General features: G+C 42.7%; 2 protein-coding genes across 5 annotated transcripts in view; both read left to right on the forward strand.

Annotated features, from left to right (window-relative positions):
- Positions 1-20773, forward strand: part of sptbn4b (spectrin, beta, non-erythrocytic 4b) — a 70128-nt gene extending 49355 nt beyond the window's left edge. For 3 of the 4 annotated variants that reach the window (XM_076989006.1, XM_076989031.1, XM_076989022.1), the window contains 17 exons: positions 1284-1508; positions 2672-2761; positions 2868-3146; positions 4085-4215; positions 4482-4686; positions 5598-5843; positions 6638-6772; positions 7338-7582; positions 8196-8334; positions 8549-8633; positions 8880-9076; positions 11950-12695; positions 12912-12972; positions 13067-13326; positions 14426-14596; positions 14772-14814; positions 15609-20773. In XM_076989006.1, coding sequence (XP_076845121.1) covers positions 1284-1508; positions 2672-2761; positions 2868-3146; positions 4085-4215; positions 4482-4686; positions 5598-5843; positions 6638-6772; positions 7338-7582; positions 8196-8334; positions 8549-8633; positions 8880-9076; positions 11950-12695; positions 12912-12972; positions 13067-13326; positions 14426-14596; positions 14772-14814; positions 15609-15842 — 3492 coding nt within the window. In that variant the 3' untranslated portion in view covers positions 15843-20773. The remainder of the gene's footprint in view (positions 1-1283; positions 1509-2671; positions 2762-2867; positions 3147-4084; positions 4216-4481; positions 4687-5597; positions 5844-6637; positions 6773-7337; positions 7583-8195; positions 8335-8548; positions 8634-8879; positions 9077-11949; positions 12696-12911; positions 12973-13066; positions 13327-14425; positions 14597-14771; positions 14815-15608) is intronic. The other variant, XM_076989015.1, reaches the window with a different exon arrangement.
- A 270-nt stretch (positions 20774-21043) lies between these two features.
- shkbp1 (SH3KBP1 binding protein 1) overlaps positions 21044-23983 on the forward strand; it is a 7095-nt gene continuing 4155 nt past the window's right edge. Inside the window, exons 1-10 of the mRNA XM_076989042.1 lie at positions 21044-21238; positions 21620-21673; positions 21800-21845; positions 21945-22018; positions 22166-22224; positions 22397-22477; positions 22644-22805; positions 22924-23014; positions 23248-23438; positions 23812-23927. Of these exons, the coding sequence (XP_076845157.1) occupies positions 21189-21238; positions 21620-21673; positions 21800-21845; positions 21945-22018; positions 22166-22224; positions 22397-22477; positions 22644-22805; positions 22924-23014; positions 23248-23438; positions 23812-23927 (924 nt within the window). The 5' untranslated portion in view covers positions 21044-21188. The remainder of the gene's footprint in view (positions 21239-21619; positions 21674-21799; positions 21846-21944; positions 22019-22165; positions 22225-22396; positions 22478-22643; positions 22806-22923; positions 23015-23247; positions 23439-23811; positions 23928-23983) is intronic.

Consider the following 23983-nt stretch of genomic DNA (forward strand, 5'->3'; position numbering starts at 1 on the left):
TGTGTGTGTGTGAGTGTGTGTGTGTGCGTGTGTGTGTGTGTGTGTGTGTGCGTGTGTGTGTGCGCGCGCGTGTGTGTGTGTGTGTGTGTGTGTGTGTGTGTTGGGGTGGTCAAAATGGTGAATGTACATTGTGGTCGGTGATGCATGTGTGTATGTTCCCTATTTGTATATGTACCTCAACATAAAGTATTTTACATTTGAACTTGAAATGTCTGACTGCAGCGCTTCATCATTCAGAGCCATCAGATCTCATGTATAAAATATCCCAAACTGTCTGAAATGTATTGTAGTGAATAATGTTTTATAATATTAATACATAATAATAATAATAATAATAATAATAATAATAATAATAATAATAAGAAGAAGAAGAAGAAGAAGAAGAAGAATGTATTAAAGTGTATTATAGATTATTCCTGATTACTCAAGCACCTCAGAATGGAAGTGTTTGTTGAAGTCCTGCTGTGAATGCTAATGTATGGAGAAGAGCAAGCTTGTGGTTTTAATGATAAACTACACAGAGTCCTCTGGTGTGTTAGTAGTAATAAGTGATAAATAAAGGATATTAGTGTAACCAATGCTGTAGTTCGTGTGGAAGAGATTTGTCCTGATAGTTCATTTGATCTAGCTCAGCCAGCAGCAGAGCTGGCTCATGTCATAGAACATTATGTCAAGCACATCTTTACACCAAAACCTTTATCCCAATTTTATATAATTTATACTTTGGGACAGGCTGGGACCCATGTTAGCGAATACAGCTAAGTTAAATATGGCGCCCACTGGTGGCAAGTATTTGATTTTCAATCTCTTAGGAAACTGAGATGAGGTGTAGAATGTTCTAGACTCATCCCTGACTGCCGGATGGGGTTGGATGGCTTTGGTAGGCTTATGCTGATGTCATTACTTACTCCTCAGGCTGTCTTGCCAACGTTCATTGTCTCCTCTATTTCTTCACCCATCTGTCTCTTAGTGTTATCTGTGTAAGTAGATTGATTGTGTCATTGTGTTTCTCCTCTCACCTTCTCTTTATTCCCAATCCCTTCTTTACTACCCTGTGTGCTCTCTCTCTTTCTATCTCTCTCTCTCATGTTGTCTTTTTTTTGTTTCATTTTTAATACTTTTTCCTTGAATTTTTTGTGGTTTTGTGTTTTCTTTCCTGTTTATCTCTCTCTACCTCTCTCTCACTTTCACTCCCTCACTTCTCTTTTTCCCTTTCCCTCTCACTGTCACTCGCTCATCTCTCTCTCTTTCTTTCTGCCTTTATCTCTCTCAACCTCTCTCAGACCATGGAGAGTCAGGTGGAGGACTGGTGTAAGGAGGTAGGAGATCTTCACACCCAGGCCTCCTCCATCTCTCAGCAGGACCAGATTATGGATTTGGTGTCCAAGCAACAGGCTGGTGTTGAAACACGTATTGTGCGGCTCATAGAGCCTCTTAAGGAGAGACGACGTATCCTGCTTGCCTGTAAAGAGGTGCAGCAAGTGGGCCGAGACCTGGAGGATGAACTCGTGAGTGTTATGCTGTGCACAACTACATGGATCTGGCTTAAATTATCATTTTAATATAATATTAGTAACAATGATAATTATTACTATATAATAATAATACTATAATAATAGTAATATTATTGTTGTTGTTATCTTCTATAATCCATACACATTCAAAAAGTTATTTATAGTTCACGCTTTAATAAAGGATCAGTCACTATTTTTCAGTGAATCACAGGCTACATAGGGAGTGATTAAAAAATTAGGTGAGAATTGAAAGTAGAAAATGTGCATATATAATTAAATTGATAATCCTCAATAATTGATATCAGTGGGTGAAATCTGTGATGGCAAGATTTGGTGTCAAGCTTTTCCCACCAGATGCACATTCATAATGCACATGTTGGTTGTAAATGAAAAACCTTTCAAAAGGGCACATACTTCAGAAGGGACCACCACATAAAATATTATTTAATAAGTGCTGTGTAACGCAGCTCCCGCTGCAGAGCGAGGAGACGGACACAAACGCTGAGGAGAGCGAGATTTATTCAAGGGAATACCAAACTCAGGGTCGAATAAGCAGGCAGGGGTCATAACTTGGAAGCAGTCCTAACAGGAACGAAAAACAGGCATGACAAAACAGAAACCAGGAGGACTCACGAACTAGGCAGGAACAAACGGATGACGGAAAACACAGAGCTTGAAACGGGGATACAACGAACAGGACTTAAAACTGGCTGACAGTACAAACCGACTGATTAGACAAAACCATGGATAACTCGACTGGGGGAATACTGGGACTTATATACATTGAAACTAAACTAGGGACAGGTGACGGCAATAACACGGGGGCGTGGTAACAAACAGGGAATCATGGAGACAAACGAGCGGGGCTAAACAGGCACGGAACTACAGAACCACGAGGAACAGAGACGTTGGAGTGACAGCGGGGAGAGGGGGGCGTAGCCATACGTGACATGCTGTCATTAGGAAGTCAACCATAGATAACATACAGTTTTTGGAAATGTGATTTCCATAAGGAAATAGCATTAATTGACACCTTTGAATTAAAACCACATGAATTAATATGTGTTAAGACACTCTTCATAATAGAAGAACAGTGCCATTCAAGACAGTCCAACATTTTCAAAGACTTGTGTTTGCGTGTGCTCATGTATTTTCAGTTGTGGGTGCAAGAACGCCTTCCCATGGCCACATCCCAGGAACATGGGAGCAGTTTACAGGCTGTGCAGCAGCTCATGAAGAAAAACCAGGTAGGAGCATCACTACTCTGTGTCTCTTTGACTCTGGTTGAGCTAATCATCAACAGATGGTCTGTTTCAATTTTGTTTTCACTGACCTCTGTGCACTTCCTCTCAGGGCCTGCAGAGGGAGCTGGAGGGCCACCGTGGGCGGGTGGAGGAGGTGTTGGAGCGGGCAGGGGTGATCGCCTCCATCCGTAGCCCCGAGGCTGACTGTGTGCGGGCAGGCATGGAGCAGCTGGAGGGCCTGTGGGGGGCACTGTGGGCCGAGACGGAGCACAGACAGCTGACTCTGGATGCCATGTATCAGGCCCACCAGTACTACTTTGACATCACAGAAGTGGAGGCCTGGCTCAGCGAACAAGAGCTGCACATGATGAATGAGGAGAAAGGAAAGGTAGGAATGGAGAGGAAATGGAGTCAAGACAGCGAATCCAGCAGAACACCGCTCTTCAATCCCCCTCTGCCCCCCCCCCCCCTCTCTCTCTCTCCGTTTGGCTCACAATCTCTCTTTGGATTTAGAGTGTAGTGTGGTTATCAAGTGGCTAAGGGTGATAGTTGAAGGTTCAGGAGGGCAGAATTTTAACTTTGTTAACTTTTGGAGAGAAAAAAAGGCAAGAAGGAAAACACACAAGGAGCCATAGCAGTCGTGCACGGCTAGTCGTGCTATGTGTGATCCAAAAAAACTATATGGAATTCACAAACAGCAGGACACAGACTTACTTGTGTGGTTCAGGGTTACCGGAGCCTCACCATAGAGCCAGGCTCAGGGGAAAGGATCCATGGCGAATGCCTGATGGCCGGGTCTCTACCAATGGTGCCGGGCCGGGCATAGCTCCAAGGAGATATATGTCCACCCATGAGACCACCACCTGTGGGAGAGGTAGTAATTAGGGTTCTGATGCCTTGGTGTACCGATTCTCAGTTACTGAAGCTGGCTCTTGGGACATGGAACGTAACCTCTCTGGTTGGGAAGGAGCCTGAGCTGGTGTGTGAAGCTGAGAGATATGTAGTCCATAATTATATATTAAAGGATTTTTCCTGTTATGAGTCTCATCCTTTTGCTGTCGTTCCCACAGAAACGCACCAAAACACCTGTGATGATGGCATAATTGTAGTCTTTCAGATCGTAAAATAAATGTGTACAGAATTGAGTCAGCAGGTCGGTGTGTAGTTGTCTCTCTCCCTCTCTCTCTCTTTCAGTCGCTCTCTAAGTCTCCTTCTCTCTTCTTGTGAAGTGTGTATTCAGAGCCTCATGTCCCACCAAGTGGGCTGTGCTGTCTGGACGTGAGGGGAGTTGTAGTGGTGTGGGTGATCTTGGTTCTGTCCCCTCAGGATGAGGCCAGTACACTGCAGCTGCTGAAAAAACACCTGGTCCTGGAGCAGACCATAGAGGACTATGCAGAGACCATTGGCCTTCTCTCCCAGCAGTGCAGGCAGCTGTTGGAGCTCGGCCACCCAGATAGGTACAGTAGCCCGATGTGTGTGTGTGTGTGTGTGTGTGTGTGTGTGTGTGTGTGTGTGTGTGTGTGTGTGTGTGTGATGTACATCATAGCTATTCTTGCCCTGTTTTTTGTTGATGTGTTTACTGTGCAACTTTTTCTTGTTAGTTGATGGGTGTGAGGACTCTCCCTAACCAAAGCTTCTCCGCATGTCTCTCCTCTTCTCCGCATGTCTCTCCTCTTGCTCCGCGTGTCTCTCCTGTTGCTATGTGTGTGTGCTTGGCCAGCAGTGAGCAGATCAGTAAGCGCCAGTCCCAGATCGACCGGCTGTATGTGTCTTTGAAGGACCTGGTGGAGGAGAGGAAGTGTCGTCTGGAGCAACAGTACTGGCTATACCAGCTCAACCGGGAGGTGGATGAGCTGGAGCAGTGGATCGCTGAGAGAGAGGTCACAGCCAGTTCCACTGAGCTGGGACAGGACTTTGAGCATGTGACGGTGAGCAGGCGCTTGACTCCCATCCAGGACCAGTCCAGAGGGCCATGCCTTGCTATGATCTGATCTACTATTGACTGCAGTTTGCTCATTAATCTTTGTGGATGTTTCTCATGCCATTGACTTTAACTTACAATGTATTGTAAGTTAAATTAATTGGACAACACAGACCCACAGACATTTGAACATACACTCACTTTGATAACTTCCATTAATTATGTTGTCGGGTATTTTATTAGTTTTTATGTTCTGTTGGATTTCAAACCATTTAGCATAAACAGTGCTTAAAGTGGTCCGGTACTCAGGACTGCCACTTCTTTATTTTACTCTTTGGTGTTTCACCACTTTTCATGTGTAATGGCACTTTCCCCACATTCCCTACACTGTTCTGTCCTTTCCATATCAGGATCTGGGAAATTCATAATGATCCTGTATAAACTGAATTTTCCATCCTCTCTACAAGTCTAGTTGACAAGACAAGTTGTGTTAATGGTAGCCACAGTAAATGGTACCCATAGTAAATGGTAGTCACAGTAAATGGTAGCCACAGTAAATGGTAGCCACAACAAATGGCAGCCACAGTAAATGGCAGCCACAGTCACAGCCTGTTGATGTAGCATCAGCAAAAACACCTGAAGCTACTAGATGATTGTTAGTCAAATTATCAAATGATGTGTTTTTGTGTATACATACACACACAGTACACATATACATAATATATAGCATCATACAGACATTAAACTATTGTATTGAAAAAGTCAGGGTAAACATGTTTTTTTCCCCCAAATCAAGCACTGAATTTAACTAATCTGAATGTTACACCCAAACTCCAGTGATAATACTGTCCATACTGTTGACATGAGTTTGTCACTCTGAATTTATACTCCCATGTCATGCCATGCCTCATCTCCTAGGTCCTGCAGGACAAGTTCACAGAGTTCACCTCAGAGACAGGTCGCGTGGGTCAGGAAAGGGTGACAGCCGTCAATCAGATGGTGGATGAGCTGATAGACTATGGGCACGCGGATGCGGCCGCCATCGCTGAGTGGAAAGATGGTGTGAATGAGGCATGGGCTGACCTGCTGGAGCTGATGGAGACCAGGGGTCAGATGCTTGCTGCTTCCCACCAGTTGCACAAGTTCTTCTCCGACTGCCGAGAGGTGAGATGCCTCACCAGCCAGGTCAGTCCCCAGGTCCCGGTTCAGTGACCAGGTCCAGGGTGAGTCCCCAGGTCCACGGTGAAACCTCAGGTCTAGGTCAGCCCTCAGGTCTAGGATCAGTGCCCAGGTCCAGGGTCAGTCCTCAGGTCTAGGGTCAGTGCCCAGGTCCAGGGTCAGTCCTCGGGTCTAGGGTCAGTGCCCAGGTCCAGGGTCAGTCCCCAGCTCAGGCACTGGGCCACAGGATGGTTGGTTTTTTTTACACCTCGACATGTTTTACTACAGAACACTACAGTTACACCCTGCAATCTTCACACACACACACGCGCGCACGCGTAACAAGTAATGCAGTTTATTTATATAGCACATACCCATCTGCAATTTATAGTGCTTTATATAGAAGAATAGAAGAAGCTTATTACAACCAGAAATCTATCTACTTAAAGAAATAAAGTAGAAATTAAGATTAATTACTGTAAATAAAAAATGAAACACAAGGTGTAAAATATTAAAACAACATATTCAGAGAATTCTAAGTTTCCAGAGAAGCAGGACAATTGGACATGTCTTTTGTCAGCTGTATGAGCAAAGTGCTTCTGAAGTCCCGTTCATTCTGAAATGTCTCCTAAACGAGATTTCCAGAGAAACAGGATGTTTCATTTCTATATATACATTGCAGCAGGTTGCCAGTAAATGTCGGACTGGAAGTGTGTAATGACCTTGTGTGTGTGTGTGTGTGTGTGTGTGTGTGTGTGTGTGTGTGTGTGTGTGTGTGTGTGTGTGTGTGTGTGTTTCAGGTGTTAATGCAAATAGGGGATAAACACAGGAGGTTGCCGGAGGTGCGTGCGTGTCAGGATGGCTCCACTAACACCAGTGCCCTGCAGAGGCTCATGAACACATTTGAACATGACATCCAGCTGCTGGTTGGTCAGGTGAGACCGTGAAACAGATCAACTCTGCACAGTCACCTTTTCCTGCACTACCCCCGTAGTTCATTTTGGCAAAAGGGCTTAGTGACGGAACCTCAGGTTTATTATACTGAATAGTAACACTACACATCAAGGGTGGAATTGAAGTAGAATGTGAAGTAGAAATATGTAGGTAATAAAAGAAAAAAGAATAACAGCAGCCCAGATGCCCGTGAACAAATATGCCCGTGAACAAATATTATTTTTGCATACTACTTTTACGTTAAATAGAAGTACATTTTCTAAGTGGTGTTCTGTTATTGGACTTCTGTGCTCGTCACGGTCTGTCCATAATGAACACCATGTTTGACACCATGTCCATAATAAGTGTCATTTGATCAGTAGCTGTGTTGTACTAACATAAGCCTGCTCAAACTACTGATACAGCCCAATTGGTTCTATGCATGTGTGCGAGTGTGCAAGTGTTTATGTATTTATGCGTGCATGTGTGCGTGTGCAGGTGTGCATGTATACTGTATGTGCGTGTACACATTGTAACAGTGTTAAAGAGTGTGTCTGTGTTTCCCAGGTAAGACAGTTACAGGAAAGTGCAGCCCAGCTCCGAACCGTCTATGCCGGAGAGAAGGCCGAAGCCATCAGCATTCGGGAACAGGAAGTGATGCAGTCATGGAAGGAGCTGCTCATTTCCTGTGAGGAGTGCCGTGTGCAGATCACCACAGCAACAGACAAACTGCGTTTTTTTGGTGTGGTGCGAGACCAGTTGATGTGGATGGACAGCATCATCTGTCAAATAGGGACTGGAGAGAAGCCCAGGTACACACACACACACACACACACACACACACACACACACACACACACACACACACACACACACACACACACACACACACACACACATATACACACACACACACATATACACACACACACACACACACACACACACACACTCTCTCTCCCACACACTCTCTCTCTCTCTCTCTCTCTCTCTCTCTCACACACACACAAACTCACTCTCTCTCTCTCTTTCTCTTGCTCTCTCTCTCTCTTTCTTTTGCTCTCTCTCTCTCACACACACACATATACACACAGACACACACACACACACACACACACACACACACACACACACACACACACACACACACTCTCTCTCTCTCTCTCTTTCTCTCACACACACACTCACACATGTAGTTTTATGCATAGACATTTGCATTTACTCATTTTCAAAACAATCAGCCTTAACAGTTCTTTCTGGCACAAGCAGTCTGCCTCTGGGAGACTCTCTCCAAGAATAGCTGCTCGCTAGCCTGGCAGTGCCTGTGTCTCCTTGGTCTTCCCACGCATGGATCATCGTGGTTCTCTCTCCGGATCTCTAATGGGCTGTGGGCTTCTTCTGCTCTCCGCTGCTCTCTGCCTGCAGGGACGTGTCCTCTGTGGAGGTCCTCATGAACTACCACCAGAACTTGAAGAGTGAAGTGGAGGCCCGACAGAACAGCATGCAACAGTGTATCGAGATGGGCAAGACCCTGCTGGCCGCACGCAACCCCGCCTCCGAGGAGGTGAGGCGGCTCTCCGAGCCAAGAAACACCCAGCGTGGGCCTACACAAAGCACCATCAAAGCCTTTTGCAGTGCCATCGTAATCATTTTAGATTACAGCGAAGGAGTGGAATATCCCGTTTGTGATTCTGCAGAAAACAAATGAGGCTCAGTAATCAAAGTCTTTAAAAATTGTTCCTGTCAGTGTCGTGAGGTTTTGCTGTGATGTGTTTCAGATCAAAGAGAAACTGGAGAAGGTACTGAGCAAGCAGCGAGAGCTGACTGAGAAATGGGAGAAACACTGGGAGGAGCTACAGAACAGTGAGTACACACCAGACCTCATGGAAGGCATTGAGACTGATGGCAATGTCTACAGAATGGACAGTTTTACAAAGGATATTCTTCAGTTTGGCTAAGAAAGGATCGACTAAAAAATGTCCCTCTGAATCAACTGAATGTCTCTTCATCTCTCTGTCTGCCTGGCTTTTGCTTGTTTGTGAGTCTCTCTCTCTCTCTCTCTCTCTCTCTCTCTCTCTCTCTCTCTCTCTCTCTCTCTCTCTCGATCAGTGTTGGAGGTACATCAGTTTGCCCAGGAGGCCATGGTTGCGGAGGCGTGGCTCACAGCCCAGGAGCCATTGCTGAGCAGTAAGGAGTTGGGTGCCAGTGTAGACGAGGTGGAGCAGTTGATTCGGCGGCACGAGGCTTTTCGCAAAGCAGCTTCTACCTGGGAGGAGAGGTTCAGCTCACTGCGACGCCTTACCACTGTGAGTCAGAGCCCAGCCCACACTCAAACATAAAAATACTGCACTGCCATAGTTTTGTTCTGTAAACTGCTTTTTAAAATTATGATACATCCTCAGTTTGAACTCTGTTAAACAATTCAATCATCTAAAGATTTCTTAAACTTTTTTTTGCAAAACTAAACCAGGGATGACACCACAAATGCTACATTAACCATTTTTTGGAGAAATAGAAACCAACAGACAAGGTTCTAAGTGATTGCAGAAACTGTAAAATAACACCTGTAATGACATTTGTCAGTTGTCGTTCTGCATTCAAGAAAAGACAAATGGGACAGTGTCATTGTTTGTCACATTAGATCATTGAAGAGTTTGAGTTATTGACTAAAATTAGTTCCTAATTTGGATTTGGTACTTTACTAATCTTCCATCGTTCATATTTTAAATGGATTTCACCAATGTGCACAATTGTTACCAGTTCATTAGCATCTTATTTATTGCACTAGTGTTTATTTAATGATCAATGATGATTATGAGTTTTTGTGTCTATATTGTGTCTATATTTTGAGCAAAGTTCAGATGTTTTTGAATCAGTAGTTTGCTAGTGTCAGACAGATTTAGGTTAATCAAGCTTACATTAACGCATTTGGCAGATGCTCCTATCCAGAGCAACATATCATTTCAGTCTTGTTGCACAGATATGCAAATATAGTGGTAAGCAAAAAAGTCTTTCCCAAGGGCTCTTACTGGTGTAGCATGGTGTACTTAACTGGACATGGATTAATCTCCAGTCCCATACAAGACAAGCAATGTGGTGAACCTTTGCACTAGACTGGACATTTTTGTTTTTTGATTAGAACAATTTCAGAAAATAATAATCTTTATAATAATCTTTATTTGTATAGGACCTTTCATACATACATGCAACTCAAAGTGCTTTACAGAATAAATAAAAAAGAAACATTAATAGGAAGCAAAGATAAGAAGACAAAAATAAAATATTAAAAGAAATTAAAGATAAAAAGGAAACAAACACAATAAATTAATGTAATAAAGTGACAAATTATAAATTAATTGACAACATAATGTAATAAAGTAAATAAGATGGAACAGAGAGTTTCTTAACTAAAAGCAGATCTAAACAGAAAATGTTTTGAGATTCTTCTTGAAGCTGTGCAGGGATGAAATGCCTCTGAGCTCTTCAGGAAGATATTTCCAGAGCTTTGGGCCATAGTGGCTAAAAACCCTCTCACCAATCTTTAATCGGTTTATAGGAATCACCAGTAGATTATTGTTGTAATAGAGAGTTTTTCCTTGCCACTGTCGCCCTTGGCTTGCTCACTGGCTTGGACTCGGACACTTGTAAAGCTGCTTTGTGACAACAACTGTTATATAAATAACAAGCGCTATATAAATAAAATTTGATTGATTGATTGTTTGAAGATCTGATAGACCTGACTGGAACATATCTAACCATAATTTCACTGAGGTAAAGAGGAGCAAGACCATGAAGACATTTAAAAACCATCACTAGAACCTTAAAATCTATTCTAAAGCTGACAGGTAACCAGTGCAGAGAGTGGAGTGCAGGTGTAATATGATCTCTTTCTCCTGCGGGTCAGAACCCTTGCAGCAGCGTTCTGAACTCGCTGTAGGTGAGAAATAGAGCTCTTTGAAAGAGCAAATAGAACAGCGTTACAATAATCTAGCCTTGATGTGATAAATGCATGGACAAGTTTTTCACTGTCAGGAGAGAGCATATCTCGGACCTTAGCAATGTTTCGAAGGTGAAAATAAGCTGTCTTGCATGTAGTCATGATGTGTGAATTTAAGCTGAGCTCATTATCAAAGGTGACGCCCAGGTTCTTAACACATTGTTTGGTATTCAGATTAATTTTATTTAAATAAGTCTGGACATCATTCCTTTGTGAATCACTACCAAGAACAAGAACCTCTGTCTTCTCTTTATTTAATTGCAGAAAATTGTCAGACATCCATGTGCAGTCAAACAGTGAGCAAATTGATTTTAGGGCTTTAGGTTCTAGAGAAATGTAAAGTTGAGTGTCATCTGCATATTGATGATAACTAATATCATGTTTGTTAATGATATGTGGTAATAGAAGCATATATAGGTCGAACAGTAACGGCCCAATAATTGATCTTTGGGGGACGCCACAAGTTATATTTTGACATGTGGAAGAAGAGGTACCTAATGCTACATAGTAATCACGCCCAGTTAGATACGATCTATACCAGTTTAAGACTAAGCCACTAAGGCCTATCCAGCTTTGTAGTCGATCAAGAAGTATTTCAACAGTGTCAAAAGCGGCACTTAAATCTAGCAGAAAAAGGACTGAGAGTTTGCATGCATCCTTATTCAATCTCAGGTCATTTACTACCTTAACTAGTGCTGTTTCAGTGCTTTGGAAAACTATGAAACCAGACTGAAAAGTGTAATTTATCTGATGTACTTGGACATAATCATTCAACTGGATTGACACAACTTTTTCAATGATTTTGCTAAGAAAGGAAAGGTTAAATATAGGTTGATAATTATTGAGAATTGTGGGATCAAGATTTCTGTTTTTTAATAGTGGTTTAACCACTGCAGTTTTAAGAATATTAGGGAATTCTCCCAGTTGCAGAGACTGATTAACAATCGTTAGAACTTCATTAACTAATGAGCTCAGAACCTGCTTAAAAAAGCATGTTGGTAAAGGGTCCAGTTCACATGTAGAGGATTTTAGTGATGAAATCACATCAAGTAGTGTTACCATGTCAACTTCTTGGAAATAAGACATATTAAAGTTAGGCTGAGTAACTGATATAAATGTGTATATAATATGTGTCTTTCTGAAATGTCTTTCTGAGTGCTTTCTCTGTGCTGTCATCTACAGGTGGAGAAAATAAAGGCAGAGCAGAGTAAACTTCCCCCAACTCCTCTTCTTGGTCGCAAGGTTTTCTTGGACCCCCAGGACTCTTCTCCAGGGCGGAGCAGCCCCTCCCCACTCCTCCGACAGGCCGTCTATGAGCATGGTGAGCCTCGGGTGGAGCGTATTGCCACTTACCCCTCTCCCTCATTGGTGGCTTGTAGACTCGGCTCCACCGTGGCCAACTACACCCCGATCATGAATGGAGCAGCCACCCATCGCATCCAGGAGGTCAGGAACACAGGTGTGCTGGGTGTGGCTGCCGGACTGGGCATGCCGGTGGAGCCCATAGTCACTCAACTGCGCCCCACACTGGAGAGGGAGTGGGACAGGCACCAGGAGAATGTGATGGCAGAGGTGGTGCTCCAGGAGCCGGGTGGAGGCAGAAAGAGGCTGAACAGCGGCCCGGTGGGAAGCGGCAGCAGCCGGTCCGAACTGCAGGTGGAGCAGCATCCACATCCCAGGGAGATACGGCTGGAGCGACAGCTGTCCAACGAGCAGTTGATCCAAGCAAGGAGAGACGAGCTTCCGCAGGAGGTGTGGCGGGAGAGGGCGGAGCGTGAGAGACGTCTGGAGAGGCAGACGTCCAGCGAGCAGGAGGGCCCCGCCCACCTACATGAAGCTCGGCACAGGGAGAGACACCGGTTAGAGAGACAGGAGAGCAGTGAACATGACACAGGCAGGGACCACTCAGACAGACGCTCCGCAGGAGGGTGAGACGACACACAACAGCACCGAGTGAATCATACTTTTACTACAAATTCTCATTTAGGGTAGCGTTATGTTCGCACCATTTAGTTAGCACCATTACGCATTCTCAATTGAGAACAAACACCCTTATGCTTCTGCTGTATAATAGCATAATTTATTATTCAGACATTTGAAGTGTATTAATTAGTATGTGTATTCATTGTTGAATGTTTTGGCAGAGACAAAAGGTCCACTTTAGCTGACATTGTGGAGCAGCTTCAGGAGAGAGAAGCTGCACAGGTAAATTCAAGCTTGTGCCTCTGTGTAGTTATTGCATACAAAACTGCCAAGCCAGATCAGGGCAAAACTTCAAGTGTGTGTGCTGTTCTCTCAGGCCCGCGGAGAAATTCCCCGTCTCCCCAACGGCTTTCCCGAGAAGTCGTCGCGACCAGACCGTCCGCGGGCTCGAGATAGGCCCAAACCACGGAGAAGACCGCGGCCCAAGGAAGGGATAGTGGTGGAGACACGCCGGTCTCGCTCGGCGCCGGCCCAAAGCAGCCTAGCAGCACCCGCACCACCTTCCCACACTGCCCAGCACGAGGGGTTCCTCTTCCGCAAGCTGGACATCGAGAGCCAGAAGAAGAGCTCCAACAGGTGGGTGTTGCTCTTCCAGTGTTCAGAGGCTGAGGACACACTTGGCATGCTTACAGCTTCACTCTGACTATGCCAATTAGGAACAGCATGATCGTTAATGCAGTTCTGTGCTTTAAAGATAGTAGTACTGTATATGTTTTGCATGTTTTTACTAACAACTAAAAAAAAAAAAAAAAAGTATAGAGTGTGCTTTGTCAAATTGCCAGAGAGCTTGAAGCTTGTGTGCTTTTAAATCAAACTGGAAAAATGTTACTCACAATATAAAAATATCTCACAAAATAAAAAATAAGTGGCACATGGATAAATTGTAACTGCGTTCATAGTTTAAAGGTTTCATGAAGCTAAAATAGTTCCCATCAGCACAATGCTTGCATCTTGCATGATGAGACTCTGGCCACCACTAGCCTTGTTGGTGGGTGTGGCTGTGGCAGAAGACCAAGAGCTACTGTCTTTCTCAAGCTATGGTCAGTAAGGTAGGCAAGCCCCGCCTCCTTCACTGTGGTTAGTAAGATATGCAAGCTCCGCCTCCTTCACTGTGTTTCTGAATCTCTGGTCAAGTATGCAAGCGCCGCCTCATTCACAGTGCCAGTTCTCTCAGATTCAGCTGCTATGTCAGTGGCAACCCTGCGGTCACTGGCTGTCATCCTCACCTCTTCTGCTCTCCCTGTGGTCACATGTGGACCCATTTTAATAATGGGTTTTGGGCACAAGTGTAAAATGTCTGATTATTTATTTTATGCATGCAAATATAACGCGGTGTACATGTGTGCTGAATGTTGTGTACAAGTGCCTGTCCTCTGCAGGTTCAACACTACCATTAGCGATTATGTCACCATTTGCTAGTATTAACCAAAATGTCCCTTTCTTCTCTTCCATGTTCCCTGTGCACCTCTGGCTGCACTACCCCCTCTCCACAAAGGTAAGTCCCAAAAACCCAGCTGGGTACTGCCACCAAGCTATAACAATCTCCATCAGACCGTTCTTTTTAAGTCCTGGGGGGGGCTGTTCTTTGCTGTTTCGGCAGGTAAGTGATAGTTAATTGGAGGGAGTCACTGGGTTCTGAAGCTCATGGTGTCCTATGTTCTCTCACACATTACAGCAGGTCTTGGGTGAACTTGTACTGCGTGTTAACAAAGGGAGAGTTGGCTTTCTACAAGGACTCCAAGAATACCACCACACCTTACAACAACGAGCCATTCATTAACCTTAATAGCTGTTCATGCGACATCACCAACGGCTACAAGAAGAAGAAAAATGTCTTCACGCTAAAGTACAAACACTAAAATTCACTTTATGGCTTGGACTGCATGGCTAAACCTGTATTACCCAATTAAATTCCAGGAAACTGAATTTTGTCATCCTTAAATAATTGATATTTAGAGAGACCCCCATGTTTTGCTCTATTTGTTGTTAACAATAGACTTTTGTCTTACTTTTATCCATAGAACTAAAGATGGGAGTGAATTCCTGTTCCATGCTAAAGACGAGGTTAGATTGGGCCACCATATCCTCTTTCTCTTAATTACAGTGAGGAGAATAAGTATTTGAACACCCTGTGACTTTCCAAGTTCTCCCACTTAGAAATCATGGAGGGTTCTGAATTTTCATCTTAGGTGCATGTCCACCGTGAGAGACATAATCTAAAAGAAATCCGGAAATCACATGATTGATGTGTGATTTATGATAATCAAGGAGTGGCTCTGTAAGAAGCATATCAGGCTTCTGGAGTGGCCTAGCCAGTCTCCAGACCTAAACCCTATAGAAAATATTTGGAGGGAGCTCAAACTCTGTGTTTCTCAGCGACAGCCCTGAAACCTGGCTGATCTGGACATCTGTGTGGAGAAATGGGCCAAAATCCTTGCTGCAGTGTGTGCTAACCTGGTGAAAATCTACAGGAAACATTTGACCTCTGTAATTGCAAACAAAGGTGACTGTACCAAATATTGATTGAAACATTGATTTTCACAGGTGTTGAAATACGTATTTGCAGCAGTAACACAAAAATAAATTATTTTTAAAATCATAAATCATACATTGTGATTTCCGGATATTTTTTTTCTCACAGTGGACATGAAAATTTCAGACCCCTCCATGATTTCTAAGTGGGAGAACTTGTAAAGTCGCAAGGTGTTCAAATACTTATTTTCCTCAATGTAACTCAACTAACACAACTGTGTTTCCATGGTTTGTCCGATTGACCTAAAACATCATAATTTAGTAGATTGAGTTGCAACTTGGTTTTTGCCTGATACCTCAGTGGCCGATTGGTCTCTCCCCAACAGGATGATCTGAAGGTCTGGATCACCAGTATCACCACCAGTATCAGTGAACATGAAGAAATGGGCAAATGGGGACAGTTTCACCCTACTACCTCATCCACAGACGAGGGCACACGGCGGGATGGCAGCAGGGCTGGGGCCTCAGAGAGGGGTGAAAGGTCGGACCGGGCCGACCGGGGCTCTGAGCGCTCCGACAAGGGGGAGAAACCAGAGAAAAAGACGGGCAAGAAGAAATGAGGGTACGCTCAACTGCCCCCTTCCCCCGTCGCCCTTGGAGTATGTGTAGTTTTATTATTAGACAGGAATCATGATCTGATTGAGTCAAGGAGGTGGGTGTGACAAGACTGTGCTGGTATTACGGAGAAACAGAGACATCTCCCTATCTGTCCAGCTTTCCAGTGAAGGAAGGACTCGGCCAGCACTGGCCTTGAGTGGATCTGTCCCAGGCAGAGTGCCCCCTAGTGGCTGCTGGAGACTAACACAATAAGCAGTCCTTTATGGGCCAAAGAGCAGTAGTGAGAGATGTTACAACGAAGTAGCTCATGATATTTATTTTTTAATTTGTTTGTTGAAAGATGAATCCTATATGTATAACTGTCTATTTGTATATTGTGTGTCTTGACATCTAACCTGTTTGATCAAATGATGAAAAGAATGAAAATATGCCAAAATTTCTTAATATACTTTTATTTTGGAGAGCATGTTTTTCTGTTATTGTTTTTTTTTATTTGCTCTTTTATACATTTAACTTTTTTGTTTATTGGTTCTTCCAAATTTCAGATTTTCCTCTCTTAAACTTTGTAGACCACAATATGGCTGATGGTAGAATAATTGTCAAGCATGCCTATATTGGGGTAAACTCCAGATCTGTTGAAAATAAATGAAATAACTGTATGAGGGTGTGCACTGTCTGAAATCTGGTTTCAATGGAAGCGTCCTTATTTGGAATAACCCATAGCATTGATGTACACCCATTTCCTTTTGCGTTGTAATGGAAAAGTGACTAAAGAACTCAGACACCCTTTATATCCTGTTTCAGTGTCAGCAGGGACATCTCCCTAAAGTTGTTTTAAACTCATGATAATGAGTATTGTGTGTTCAAAGGCGGTAAAATAAGGCATGTGTGTGCGTCTGCTTCCGTCATGCAGGTAATTATAACTCAGGCATTTCATTTGCCCCCATCTTCAGTCTTCCTCATGTCGTATTAGTGAGGCCAACTGCTCCATCTTACCCTGTGTGTTAAATGTGCATATGCATTTTCAGAAGTTCACTAACAGTCGCAGTACCCAGGCACTGCATGAAAAGAGAATAAATTATTTTGTAGTGCTTCTTCTGTTCTTCTGCTCTCTGGATGCTGCTAGACAGCTGTTTCATCTGATTAAGATGGTGTGATAAAATGGGTATGATAACGGGTATGATGATTCTGTCGTGTCAGTTGTACGGTTCACTTAATTCAAACTGCTGTGAGGGGGCTGGACTTTTGTTTCAGTCAGAATGGGAGGCGGTGGATGGGATGGAGTGGATCTCAGCCCTGGGGCTCACAGGCTTGTGCTCTAACAACCTGACCCAGATCACAAAGGGCTTGGAAATTAACTGATGAGGTGATTCAGATTGTCTGATCAGCTCAAATGCAAAAATGTGCAGACCTTGGGAACCCAAAGCCTGGAATTGTGAGTGTGGGAACCACTAATATAACTGGAGATACATTAAAGGAATATATTATATAACATGGTCTTCAAACATGTGTAATGCAGGGATGCCATATCACATATGATATGTTTACCACTCAGAATTTCATAATTTGTTTGTGCATTAATATACATGTGAATGACAAACCATGAATGCATGACAGATTACGCTGCAACAATGACATTTGTGATGTGTATTCACACTTTTCTCTCTGTTTGCCATGTGGCTGGTTCAGAACAGTATATCATGCACCAGAGCTGAACCTCATGCAACATCTGGTTGATAACATTCTTTGCATAGGTCACATATGAATTTGGTATTTACATACTGTGTTCATCTTAGAAAATATTTTGAAAGCAAAAAAAAAAAAAAAAAAAAACCCATGATGGTCCTATGGAAAACATTGTTTTCTTTAATCAAAAGGGAGTTATTTTCTACCTGAAATGAGTTTTCATTATGATTTTCTGTTGTTTTAAATTTGCAAAAACATTCTTCTATTTCCTTAATCTTTATTTAGAATGAAAAGAATGTATTGTCAGCCATCGTTTAAAAGCTGTTTGTGTTTCTTTTGCTCTAGTGTTTCCCCCTTTCCATGTTTTTTCTGTGTCTATTTTTTATGCAAAACTGCAACTCTTGAAAGTACAGAGGAGGATATGCAATAAAGGCATGAAGGTATTTCATGTGGACTAATGTAGACAGAACACGCATCACTCACAACAGACACTTTTATGCAGTTGTTCCTTTGCAGTACACTTTGCATTCACTGGCAGAACAGAAGTCTCATCAAAGGGACTGAGGAAACAAACCCTGCTGTAATGGCAAAATCTGAATTCATAAGGAACTTTACAGAAAAAAATCATTAAATCATTGTCTTTACCTGACATGAGTATTATAATGTATTATTTTGCAACATGTAAGTGGACCTGTGGTTAGATCTGATGCAGCTTTTATTTCACATCATCCTTGTGCATTAGAAAAAACCAAAAAAGTGCATAATACGGTCACTTAACTCCAATCTCTACTCACTAGTTCAGAATATATAATTTAAGGTATATAAGATTTTGTAAACCAAATCATTTTTCAAAGCTATTAAGCTTTTTGGATCACTTGAGATGAAAGGAAAGCACAACTCAGACTGCAGATTTCTGATTTCAGTTATTAAGGAAGCTACAAAATGACCAACAAAAAATCAGGATCAGTTCTTGTTAAGATTAAATCTAGCTCTTAGAGAGATGTGTTTTTGGGAATACATTTTACATCCAATATTTTCGTGCACACTTCTCAAAAATGCTTTTTCTTACACATACCCTCCTCTGCACTAGCTCCATCACTGAAAGATCATCATGATCTGAACATTTTATATAGAACATTTTACTCCCCATTTTTTTTATATGAAAAAAAGTATTTTGCCTTAAAGGACCACCCCACGTGTAAGCTTTTTTCTCAATGTGAATGAATGAATCTGTTGGGTGCTTTGGTAATATTTGTACCCGGCTGAAGGCCTCTCTTAAAACCTAAAGCTGTTTTGTTTATGTTGGACCTTTGGGCACCACAATGTTTGGCTTAACAGCTTGATGACCTGTACAAACTGTAATTGTTTAAAATATTTTCTGTATAGAAAAATATTCTTTTCTATTGCTATGTACTGATGAAATATGTAGGTTTAACAATTTCACATATAAATGGGGGTGTTTATTTGATTTCAAATAAAAGGAAGGTTGGTGGATAAAAGCCAGTAAATCAAGTTGCAGGTTGCATGAATTACAATGTCCCAGTACTGGTAATGCAGTGCATGACTGTAATCCCTCACGCAATCTTTCCTTTACAGCCACTGTATGGGAGGGACTCAAATACATACACGGGACTAGTGAATGAAAGAATTATGTATAAATTTAAATCCTATACAGTTATTTCCTTGATAAATACAACTTGTGATATGTCAAATGTCTCGTATAATGATTTGTTGATTTTTTTTTAGTTCACATGTGTCCAGGAATAGCTGAATAAGTTATAAGCTTTCAGCACAACTGGCATGTAGTGTCTCTCCTGATGTCTAGGTATGAAAGCAAAACATGTGTATTCCAACTGGTCTTGAATTGATTGCTTCAGTCAGAAAGGAAAATCAGAGGTGAAAATGACTATAGGCAAAGACTGATCAGTTATCAGTGGATTTACAAATTATCCTGACCTCTTTACTTTTAACATTTTAGAAATGTTTAGAAACTGGTTGAAATCAAAATCCAAAATGGTTTATTTATGTATGTGTTCATACAAGTGACAGCAGATATACCCAGTTTGCTTCAGTGAATTGACTTGAATTCAAATGCAAATGTATTTTGAATGACAACACATGCTGTCATTAAGCAGCTTTACAGAAAGCTAATGTCCATATGAAATGGGCCCCAATGAGCAGGCTCTCTGAGAGTAGTTATCTTTGAGATGTCTATAGAATGTGACTGGAGTCCATCTGTGGAAAAATTTATTTTGCAGTGGTCACCAAAAACCCAATGTTTCTATTAGTTTCTGACGTCGGTTCCAGAGATGGGATAAAATATTTTATGGAAATCAGTCCCTTAGTCAAACTTTTAATAGAATGGCTTGATAGAAAAAAGCTTATTTGGAGTTTGACAAACAAACTCTGAGAAAAAATCTGGTCTGATAAGACAAAAATTTAACTCTTTGGACACCACTGCTCCTGGCTAGAACCATCCCTTACAGAGAAGCATGGTGGTGGCAGCATGGGAAATGGGCCAGAATTGAAAGGAAGGATTAATGCAGCCAAATTAGAGGTCCATGCTGAAAACCTGCTGTAGAGTGCATGGTCCACCTTTCAGCATGATAATTAGGTATGATGCATACAGGCAAGACAATGAGGGACTGGCTTCTTCTGGCCTGAAGATGGCAGTTTCCAGAAGTTCTCTTTGATCCAGACTTTAGAGGACCCTCCAGGAAGAAGAAAACAGCAAAAATACAGATATGCAAAGGCATTTTTTTAGCAAACTTTAAAACTAAATATGTGACACAAAATATGCAAAAAGTGAAAGAAACCACAGGCCATACATTTCACCTATTTATTTTAAGTCTGAAATGTATTACATTTATAATGTGATTATCAATGAAAATAGAAGCTAGATTATTGTAGTGTCGTGTAGTGATTAAGTTTAAACTGTAAGTGTCTTAAATTCATTTCTCTTCTTCTTATGGTGAGCTGAGCTGGACAAATAGGTTGAAGAATGTGGTTTACATGTGTTTTTTGGTTTAGGTGAAAAGGGGTTTCTACAGAGGCAAAAAATTTGAGGCCCCTTTCTCTCCTACTCGTTTTATTTTTTTCAGTACATATGTCATGCTATGCAGGTGTGAGGGGCCCTAATTTTCTTTGAACAACTCGCATATAACTATATGTGAAAATGCAGCGCTCGAGAGAGGACATTCACATTGGCCCAAGACCTCTCTCAAGCAAGACCATGGTGCTTGATAAAGATGCTGTTCTTTTTGTAATAAACTTATTAATGACAACTAAGACAGTGTTGGCGGAGACTTCTTCATTCATCATCACAGCATTGCTAAAGAAGAAATACACCTCATTATCAAACAGATCTATGAGTTTTATTGGTATAAAAATATAAAAACACGAGTTTCCGTGCATTGAATTGAGTAACTTTGAGTAAATTGAATAAAAATAGTTTCTATTAATGAACACGAGGTGGCAGTATCGGACCTGCAGCAGGTTCTTCTGCGGAAGACTAAAATAAACCCGGAAGTGAATCGCTATTTTTGAGATGGAAGGGTTTTCTATTAGCTAGCTAGCCAAGTATATTTAGGTTAAACATTAACCTAAAAACTCTAATTTATATAATTGTTTAAATGTGCGTTTTATGTAAACGATAGCCTGTCATGGCGAGGGTAGCTGGAGATATCATTCATTTAAACGTCGGAGGGAAGAGGCAAGTGAAGCTACGATGTCCTGACTGATTCAGTAGTTAGCAGCTAGCGTCCTCGCGGGTCTCCCTCGTTTAACATGTTGTGTTTTCTCTTTAAACCTGATTATTCACGAGGAAATGATTAATTGCACCAGTCCAGCGCTAACGTTAGCTGCTTATCTTATACTAGGGGTTCTGTCCTCTCAGTTAGCTCATTAGCTTGGTGTTTAGTGTGCTAGCTAGTAACACTTTACTACAGTAGGAAGCAGAAGGTTTGAATCTCTGGGTCATGTCAACACCAGTATTTTTTATTTATCTCGTTTTTTGTACAACAAACCACTTGTTTAATGTTGACCTAACTCTGAGCTTACAGCATGTTCATCCAGCTATTCTGTCATGTTGTAGGTTCAGTACCTCCAGACAGACTTTGACATGGGTCCCAGACTCCTTTTTCTCAAGGTTGGTTGGTAAACGATTAAAGATCAGAACGGGATCCCCTGATCCTGTGACAGTTTTCAGCAGTCATAGTAGCAGATATAGTGCGCCTGCATCCACAAAAGTAATACTTTCGTGTTCTTTGTCTAGTCTCTTGAGTGGACGGATATCCACATTAAAAGATGAGACAGGAGCGGTAAGACGGGTCCTTCACAATAAACGCCATTGTTGCATTTGTTTTCATGTCATTTTAACCAAGTCTTAGTTGTTTTCCTACAATATTTCATGCCCGTAGATTTTCATAGATCGAGATCCTTCTGTCTTTGCCCCCATACTGAACTTCCTCCGGACTAAGGAACTGCACCCCAGGTGACCACCTGCACCCTGCTGACTCCACACCAGTTTGTATTAATGGAGACTTGCTTACCTCCGAACTAATTACTTCTTTGAAAAATTACTGAGAATTGCTACTTTAAATTCTCAGAAAGCTTATGTCTTTGTCCATATCTGCTGCAGGTCTGTAGATGTACATTTATTGATGCATGAAGCTGAGTTCTATGGAATCACACCATTAGGTAAGAGTCAGAAAGGCTTATAACAATCTGCAATCAGAGGTAGTTCATGATGTAATTACATTTCAGTGTTTCATGGTGCTTTTCTGTGTTGGTTCCAGTGCTGTGATCATAACGGTTTTGGCACTCTGCATTATTGCGTATATATTGTAGTAAATCTTTCCTCTCTTGTCAGTACGCAAACTGCAGCTGTGTGATGAACTGGATCGCTCCTCGTGCGGCACAGTCCTGTTCAACGGCTACCTGCCTCCTCCAGGTGAGTGGTGAGTCGTCGGGGCAGAGAGAGCTCAAAACACTGACTGCTCTGTGCAGCTGCCCAACATGGGCAGGACAATCCATCGCTTGTTTTATAGGATCTTCATGCTGTGTGTCTGTGTCTATGTGTGTGTGTACACTCCTGTCTGCCTGTCTGTGTGCATCAGTGTACCCAGTAAAGCGCAGAAATAGACACAGTGTGGCGGGGCCTCAGTTCATGGGTGGGCGTGGTCTGGCCCCAGAGCGGGCCCCTGTGAGACGCAGTAACACTATGCCACCCAACCTGGGCACCGCTGGCATGCTGGCCAAGGCAGAGGAGAGAGTGACAGGTACCCCTAATCCTAATCTCACCCACATGTTCTGCTCAACTCTGTCCTGTTGCTGTTGTTATGCAGCATTGGCACATTTTGGCCATTTCAGTATCCTCACTGCTCCCTGTGTTTGCAGGGCAGGGCTCCGATCCTGGGATGGTCCGGATCGTATGTGGCCATCACAACTGGATTGCTGTGGCCTATGCGCAATTTGTGGTCTGTTACAGGTCAGCATATTTCTCCAGTGCAGAAGCTGTCAGTGCGTAATCACACTTCAAACATGAGCTCATCCACAATGTTCCTCTCCACTCTTGCGTGCATGGCTTCACACGAGAGAGGACTTAGATGTTACATTCAGGGCCAATGGGAGGTCCCTCATCGAGGTCATGTGTTCTCCGAAGGCAGAGAAGCAGTTAGCGTGGAGGTGTCCAGTGCTGAGCTGATCTCCACCGTGTTGCAGGGTGAAGGAGTCCACCGGCTGGCAGCAGGTCTTCACCAGCCCCAGGCTGGACTGGCTCATCGACAGGGTGGCCCTCAACGCCAAGGTCATGGCCGGATCACTGGGGGACAATGACAAGATGGTGGCTGTGGCATCAGGGACAGAGATCATATTATGGGCTATCTGTCCAGATGGCAACGGCAGCGAGATCGGTAAGGTGGCGGTTATAAAATGTGTTCTTGCTCTTCTGTTCCTATTGGCTTGTGTTAAGTTATTATCAGTTCATTGTAACAATCATGTGGGTCATTACAAATGCCTATATGTTGAAAGTCATAAATATGATGTATTTATAACTCCATTAAAAGCTAAGACAGGTAAGAAGTTCAAAAGAATGAACCAGCGCATAATGTTATTTTCCTGTAGCTCACACACTGCTTTATTACTGGATACTGTAATGGAGATTAACTGGTCCACTCTGTATTTTACATGACTGGATTATCTGAGAACACGTTTATAACCGTATCCTTAGTCTAAGTCTCTCTCGTTTATTTATTTATTGTGTGTGTGTGTGTGTGTGTGCTGCAGGTGTGTTCAGCCTCAACGTACCTGTGGAGGCCCTGTTCTTTGTGGGCAATCAGCTCATAGCCACCAGTCACACGGGGAAAGTGGGAGTGTGGAACGCTGTGACCAAACACTGGCAGGTCATGTGACTCTGTGTGTTCATCGGGGTGGAGGGAGGGAGCCCAGTGCTTAACAA

This window comes from Brachyhypopomus gauderio, chromosome 2, assembly GCF_052324685.1.
Source record: "Brachyhypopomus gauderio isolate BG-103 chromosome 2, BGAUD_0.2, whole genome shotgun sequence".
NCBI lineage: Eukaryota > Metazoa > Chordata > Actinopteri > Gymnotiformes > Hypopomidae > Brachyhypopomus > Brachyhypopomus gauderio.